The sequence below is a fragment of the Geospiza fortis genome, unplaced genomic scaffold (genome assembly GCF_000277835.1).
Source record: "Geospiza fortis unplaced genomic scaffold, GeoFor_1.0 scaffold650, whole genome shotgun sequence".
NCBI classification, from domain to species: Eukaryota; Metazoa; Chordata; class Aves; order Passeriformes; family Thraupidae; genus Geospiza; species Geospiza fortis.
The window spans coordinates 420,869-428,036 of NW_005054598.1; the positions used below are offsets into that span (position 1 = coordinate 420,869).

At 41.1% G+C, this 7,168-nt stretch overlaps 2 protein-coding genes across 3 annotated transcripts in view; one reads left to right on the forward strand and one right to left on the reverse strand.

Annotated features, from left to right (window-relative positions):
- GLT8D2 (glycosyltransferase 8 domain containing 2) overlaps positions 1–4,893 on the forward strand; it is a 26,470-nt gene extending 21,577 nt beyond the window's left edge. Inside the window, exons 8-12 of one of the 2 annotated variants that reach the window (XM_031064506.1) lie at positions 634–762; positions 2,503–2,615; positions 3,054–3,220; positions 3,655–3,767; positions 4,311–4,893. In XM_031064506.1, the coding sequence (XP_030920366.1) occupies positions 634–762; positions 2,503–2,615; positions 3,054–3,220; positions 3,655–3,767; positions 4,311–4,483 (695 nt within the window). In that variant the 3' untranslated portion in view covers positions 4,484–4,893. The remainder of the gene's footprint in view (positions 1–633; positions 763–2,502; positions 2,616–3,053; positions 3,221–3,654; positions 3,768–4,310) is intronic. The other variant, XM_005430082.2, reaches the window with a different exon arrangement.
- A 115-nt stretch (positions 4,894–5,008) lies between these two features.
- Positions 5,009–7,168, reverse strand: part of TDG (thymine DNA glycosylase) — a 9,626-nt gene continuing 7,466 nt past the window's right edge. Inside the window, exon 10 of the mRNA XM_014310857.2 lies at positions 5,009–7,168. This exon is cut by the window's right edge and continues 9 nt beyond it. Coding sequence (XP_014166332.2) covers positions 7,048–7,168 — 121 coding nt within the window. The 3' untranslated portion in view covers positions 5,009–7,047.

Genomic DNA, 7,168 nt, shown 5'->3' on the forward strand with positions numbered 1-7,168 from the left:
ACCCAAAAATGTGGCTGGATGCGTCTCCCAGGTCCTGGGCTACCCCGGACTGTTTCGGGGCGTGGCCTATCCCGGATGAGTCCCCAAAAAAGCTGTTATGAATATGAACAAGGCCAAATTTCTCCGGAGAAAGAGGTTCTCATTTATTAAAATAGCTACAAGGAACGGAGTACCCAGGATAAGCCCAGGCACCCACACAGCGAGCCAAAAACCAAAACAGTGCACTAACCCCATGTGCACTGGGTTCTTCCCAAAAACAAACCAGTATCCAAAAAGAAGAACCCCCAACCCGATCGAATTTCCTCCATTTATAGCCCCCTTTGGGTCCAGGATTGGTCCATTTTAGATCCGCATGATGATTGGTCCATTTCCAGGCTTCTCATTGGTCTTTAACGCCATTCATTCTGGACCAATCCTTTCTGCAGGGCTTCGAATGTTTGGTCAGGTCTTCCGTCCAATCCCTCTTTGACCTCGCCTTGCCCCGCCAGACCACTGTTCCACCAGATCCTGGACTCTTCTCCTAGCACATTCTAACAAGCCCCCCCCTTTAACATAATACAACTAATATAACATAATTAATACAATATAATTGAACTATATACCCTAATTTCACTTAACTTTTATCTATAACAGTCAGGTCACGAGTGAGGTGCCAGGCATTGCAATGTTTCCCTCCACCAAGAAGGAGTTGGGTGGGCCGTGAAGCCAGCAGGGATGGTCAAGTGACAGGCACATCTCAATCAGCCATTGCTGGGAATCCAGGTATCTTCCTAGGAGATAAATACACCATAACAACAGGAAAAACCTCATCTGTGCAAAACACTGAAGTGGAACTTTTGTGGGACTTGAAGAGGCTCAGAAAAATTGCCTGTGCCTTCCCTCTCCATAGACAAGCTCTATGAATGCATACGTTTGTAACCAGGATTTTTAACAGTACTGTTGACTTCTGCTGTAGCTGATTTTGGACAACAATATGAATGTATTGAATACCAATGATACCAGCTTGCTGTAGCGCTTAGAAAAAGCCCGGCTAGTACCACGTGCTACCAGCAGCAGTCAGATGCAGCGGTGTAAGGGGATAGGCTGCCTCAGTCCGGACTGAAGTGACGCCTTCTGGCACCAGCTGATGAGAGTCGCATAATGATGGACAGGAGGCAGGCAGGTCTCGGCAGCGGGGGGTTTATTGAAGGGGAAGGGTGAGGGGTACAGACATGTAGGAAAGCTGCGGAGATCTGCCGAAAAGGGCGGGGACTGAAGCAACTTATACAGGGTGGCCAGGGGGAGGCATCACCCGCTCCTAGACCAATAACAGAATATTATAATATAATAAACAAAATATAATAACAAATCGCGGCAGAGCATGGGTGGAGACTTGGGGATTTTGCCCAATCACCCTCGGCCCCAGATGGAAGGTTCTGGGGCTAGGGCAGTAGGGTGAGGGTGACGGACAGGGGGGTTGGCCTAGCAACATAGGAGGGGTTAAAAGATTGATATAAAATTTGTAACAAAAAGGTGGGAGTAACTAAGCAACTGCAAGACTGACAGGGGTGGCTGAGGAAAAATAGGGGAGGGGGGGCCCAGGACAGGGGCCATCTTGGGTATATAGAATTTAATATAAAATAAGCTAAAAACGTATAAAACATTTAACATTTAACATTGAACTAAGGAAACCCTTGAACCCTCGACCAAACAGCACACGCACCACAACAACTATCTAAAGATAGACCTTAGATATCCAAGTGCAAATTTGGAAATGGTCCCATATGTCCTGGTTTAGAGCAAATTTGTGAGAAAACCTTCAAAGGGGGCCCCTCCCCCCAGCCGGTTTGGGCAGGATTCCTCAGAGAGAACTGGAAAGAACCTGTTTCTTTAACAGGCAAAGCACTCTCCAGCACACAAAATGAACAATACCGGATGACAAAACTCATTCACTGCTCTGAAGAGACTACAAATTCAGAAAGTCTCTCCGGTGGGTGTTTGCTCTGTTATCAGTCCCTCTGGTGCTGGAAAAGGCTGCAGAGTGGGTCCCGGCAGGTTGGAAAGTGTTCTTGGTGTTTCCCCGGGTCCTGGTCTGGAACAGGTTCAGACGGTTCCAAGAAGAGGGAAAGAAAAACAGTCCAGGGAAAGCTCAGACTGCCTCAGCTAGCTAAACTAACTAACTAAATACAAAAGGAGCACTATGTTCTGCCCCATCCGTGCCCAGATATCAACAGTCCAGCTGAATGTGGAGGAGTGAGTGAGTGAGGCTGATGACAAAAACTTTGCACTTCTTCTCCCCGCCTTTGCTCTGAGAGCCAGTTTTGAAGACACAGAAGCATGAACAGAACACATGATTTGTGATAAAAGCATCATAAAGTCACCCTAGGACACCATATTACAAAATTCAATAGGGGCTATCCTTAAAAGTGGTGTGTTTATAAGATATGAGAGCTGATGTTATCCTATCAGCTCTGCAGCAGTGCAGTAGATGTTGCCTCATGCTTGTGACCTTTCTGTAATCAGGTGACATCCAGGAACTCTACGATACTAAGTTAGCTCCTGGACATGCAGCAGCTTTTTCAGATGACTGTGATCTGCCTTCTACACATGAAATGGTTAGAAGTGTAGGGATGCAGGTAAGATGCCATTCTGGAATTCTAATACAGAATTTGTTTGCCCATAAAGGTAAGATGATTTTATGTGTTTTCCCCAAAGTGAGTGTTTTATATATATATAGATATAGATAGCTTTGTAATAGTACAGGTAATTAAGGACTTTTTATACTGGTACAATTGTGAAGCTGCATGATTTAACGTGGGCTACCAAAAGACAAACATAGCAAGAGAAAAGGCTTATCAAACTTCCATGGTACAATATTGTGGAAAAAGTAATTTAATAGCTGGACGTATCCTGCCTTATAGCCTTGTCATACAGAACTAATGACAGGTAACCACCATCTAGAAACTTATCTTGGGAAGAGCATATTTAATCTCCTTCTCAGTGAGAGTGAGGTGCATTTACATGTATCTTTAAGGAGATTCATAGGGGATAAACATACTTTTTTTATTTCTTAGAACACATACATGGGATTCCTGGACTTCAGAAAGCAAGCCATTAGAGATCTTGGCATCAGCCCCAGCACCTGCTCTTTTAATCCTGGAGTAATTGTTGGTAACATGACTGAATGGAAACATCAGCGGATCACACAGCAATTGGAAAAGTGGATGCAAAGAAATGTAGAGTATGTGTAGAAATCTAGCTTCGTACTTTACTTTTAGTACTTGTTTTACAGTTTTACTTTCCATTTAAAAGCTCTTACAGGTTTTTTTAACTCCAAGCAGTCTTTCTTTTGAGATCTTGTCAAGTGAAGTAACTCGTGTTCCAGCATTTCCATCGGTTTAAATCTGACCAATTCTGTACCAGGAAATGGCCACTTGGAATTTTAGTCTTGCATTCAATCACAAACCACACTTAATCCTGAGGGACATTTAGAACATGTGGTTCTCATTTTGGGTGACCAACTCAGCCTGGGATGAAGCCACTGAATGATCTTCCCTTCCTGAGGCTAGCTTAAAGAAGGAGGAGTATTTCCTTCTTGCCAGATACTTATTTTTAATCTGCCTTTTGTACTAAAGATTCCTTGAGGTTTTGAACATATTATTTTTCCTTTTGCAGGGAAAACCTCTATAGCAGTACCCTTGGGGGAGGTGTGGTAACCTCCCCAATGCTGATTGTATTTCATGGAAAATATTCCTCTATTAATCCTATGTGGCACATAAGGCATCTTGGTAAGTTGAATTTCTCGCTGTTTGCAAGTTGGAACTAAGATGAGTTTTGTGAGATTCCAGTGCAAGACCTTAGGTGACTTTGCCTCACGTGCCACTTACATGGAAAGAACATATGAAATACCTGAATATAGTGAGACTGAAAAAAGTCAGGTGCAGTGGAAGAAAAGGGGAGACCTGGCAGTGTTTGTTGCCAACATTTTGGAGGATGTAGTTACCTTTCACCTGGGAGTGGTGAATTACCCTAGGAAAAACATAATGGCTTAGCTGGTATGGTAAAATGAATAGATTTTACTTTGTTTTTAATCCTAGCTATGCCAAGATGTTAAAAATGTTGAGAGAGAAAACTTGCTGAGAATTTTTGAGGATGTAGCATAAGAAGCATCAAGCTGAAAAAAGCTGCTGTATCATACAACTAGTTGTAAACTAACATGAAAGCGTACTAATCAGATTTCTGAAAAAAGTCACCTGAATTTGACTCACTCTACAGTGTCTTCCACTATCAAAAACTGCATTTTAGTTTTTTTTTTTAATCTACCCATGCAGGTTGGAGTCCTGATGCCCGTTACTCAGAGCAATTTCTTCAAGAAGCTAAATTACTTCACTGGAATGGGAGATACAAACCTTGGGACTACCCCAGTGTCCACACTGATCTCTGGGAAAACTGGTTTATTCCTGACCCCTCAGGGAAGTTCAAATTAACTCATCCTGACAGCTGATACTGAAATACTGCATAACATAGTGTATGGGACACATTTAATAGTTTGAGATGCAACATGTTGTATGATTGGTTGATTTTAGAAAAAAAAGTATTTGTTAAAAATATGAATAACTGACCATCAGTTTTGTGTGCTTATGGCAGCTGAGGGAGGCTGGAGTGACCAATACACAGTTCAGATTATCTTGACTTTTACATAAGGTGAGAAAACAAATGTATTTGACAATGAAGTATTTTCCTTAAACACTTACAGAGGTGAAATTCAGTGTCAGAAAGAGTGCTTTAATTTAAGGTCTTTCTAAGTAAGATTCCAGTGTCTAATAGGAAAAAATCTACACAGGAAATAGCTGCAGTGTTATGTACAGTAAGTGTTTAGTTATCTAGCCCACATTAAACAGCCTGAATTGAAAACCTGGGCAGATGTTACTGAGTTCTGTTGTGGGGTGACTGTTTTGGGGCATCTCTGCGTATAGCACATCCTGTAGTGCACTTGGCAAGATGCAAAATACATTCCAATACATTGAAGTACAATTCCCAATTTTATTGTGAAACATTGATAGATTTAAGACAAATTAAGAACTTCTGTATCATTGTAACAAAAAGAGCACCAGTTTTGAGGAAGGACACAGAACTGCAGTATTTAGTGGAATGGTCATTGTACACTCAACTGTATTTTATACTCAGATAACCAAGTGGGTGATTCCGTTAAGGAAGAGACCTTTCCCTTCCAATCAAACAGGATAGCCTTTCAGGAGTTACATCCTACTGTGCTACATACGTAGCAGTGCTAATTTCATGCTTCTAATTTTGTTGAAAATAAAACTAAACTTAAACAAATCCCTGATGCAAGATACTTCAAGCACCTGCAGGAAAACATCCATGTAAACAGCAATACATGATACAGTACACTTTAAATAACAGGCAAGACAAGTGCTGTACCTTTCGGACAATATGTGGAACAGCTTTTTGCTGCAGCTAATAAACACAATCAGAATAATAATGCACACTCACTCGATTGAAGATTCTCAGAATTAACCCACATAATTTGGGAAGAAACTGTAAACATGCCTGCCTCACAACAGGCTGACAGTGTGTGATCTCTGTAAGAGGTGTTACAGCAGGATTAGAACCTACATTAACCAGTTACACAGAACTGACAACTGTCACTAGCTGTGAAGAGAGGATAAATCACACTGGTACAGGAATCTCTGACCAGTATGGAGTGTGGAGATACTGTTTGTGTCTGTTTTCAAGTATGTGAAGCACCAAATGTCATAAGATCATCAAAACTTTAGTGTTTTGATCAGCTTATTGCTTTTACCTCATCTTTTCCTCACATGATAAAAGAGGGAAAGAAGATGAGAGTTAGGCACCAGGATGAAATTTTTTTTTTCTTAGTCACTAATATTGGCCAAAAATATGTATCATTTAGGCAACTTACTCAGAAGAGTTATAGATTTTACAGACAACTTCTTATTCATGGAACAGCTGTCCCTGTATTCAACTCAGTGTTTTTAAGTGGAATAAAGGGAACACCCTCTAAGGTGGTACAGATTGGAGAGAGCTTAATGTTAAAAACTGCTAAACTGCAAATCTATTTCACCCAGTGCTAATTGTACATGATGTAAATAACATAGCTGTACATGACTTTTAAAGAGAAAGCAGTCTTCCAGTTCTCTGTCTCATTCAACGGGATTATCTCCTGCTAAAGGTCAGGCAAAGGGACTAACTTTATGGAAATGATGGAGTTTAAATACCACAGAATTCAAGAACTACCAGCGCTCTTTGTTTTGCTTTTTTTAAAAAGCAATTCTAGTGCCTTACATTGGAATATAAGGGGGAAAGAGATGGAGTGGTAGAGAAACCTTATCCTAAGAGAGCTCAGCTAGAATATTTAGGCCCTGTCCTGTGTGACACAAGTTTTCCTCCCCAGTGTTGTGACTTGAGATGATGTCTTCACCCTCCCTTCATCCTCAATTATGGTACACTCACTGAACAGACAGAGCACTCTCGTCCCACCCAGAAGACAGTACCCATAGCTGCAGAACACAACTTTCTACACTTTTTAAGACGGTAAAAGGCAGGCTTAAAAAGCACTATTTCCTTAACTGTGCATGATTAAAAACACTGCTTCACACAAGGTAAGGGTACATTTTCCATTTTCCCCTCTGGATATAAAAGTATTAAGAGATATCCAAATATTGAGGCATCAGTAAAAAGTATACTGCTGCTGTTTCTACCACGTTGCCATTTATGGAATAAAATTAACACTCCAAAGAAATCTTCACAAATGAGAAAGCAATTTGTCAAAACTGGAAGAAATTGTATATGTTAAATATAAAACTCATATACAAAAAAGGGCTAACTTTTAAAAAAAGTTTGGACAGTTCCTTAAAATTATGTAGTTCATTGATTTCAGCCTACCACACACTTACTTTGGACTACAATAAAATAACTAGGGGAGATAAAATACTATACAGATGCTTCAGTTGGAGAACTGAGGTACCAATCTTGATCACTGCATTAAAACTGCAGCATGTGTGCATAGCCGAGAAGAAACAGCTCCTACACGCTGCTTCCCTCCTCTTCCTGTGTCATGCCAGCATTGAACTCTGGAATCTGGTCTGCAAAGGACTGTGTCATCCACTGTCCGTTAGGAACCTCACTGAAGGACGACCCTTTGCAG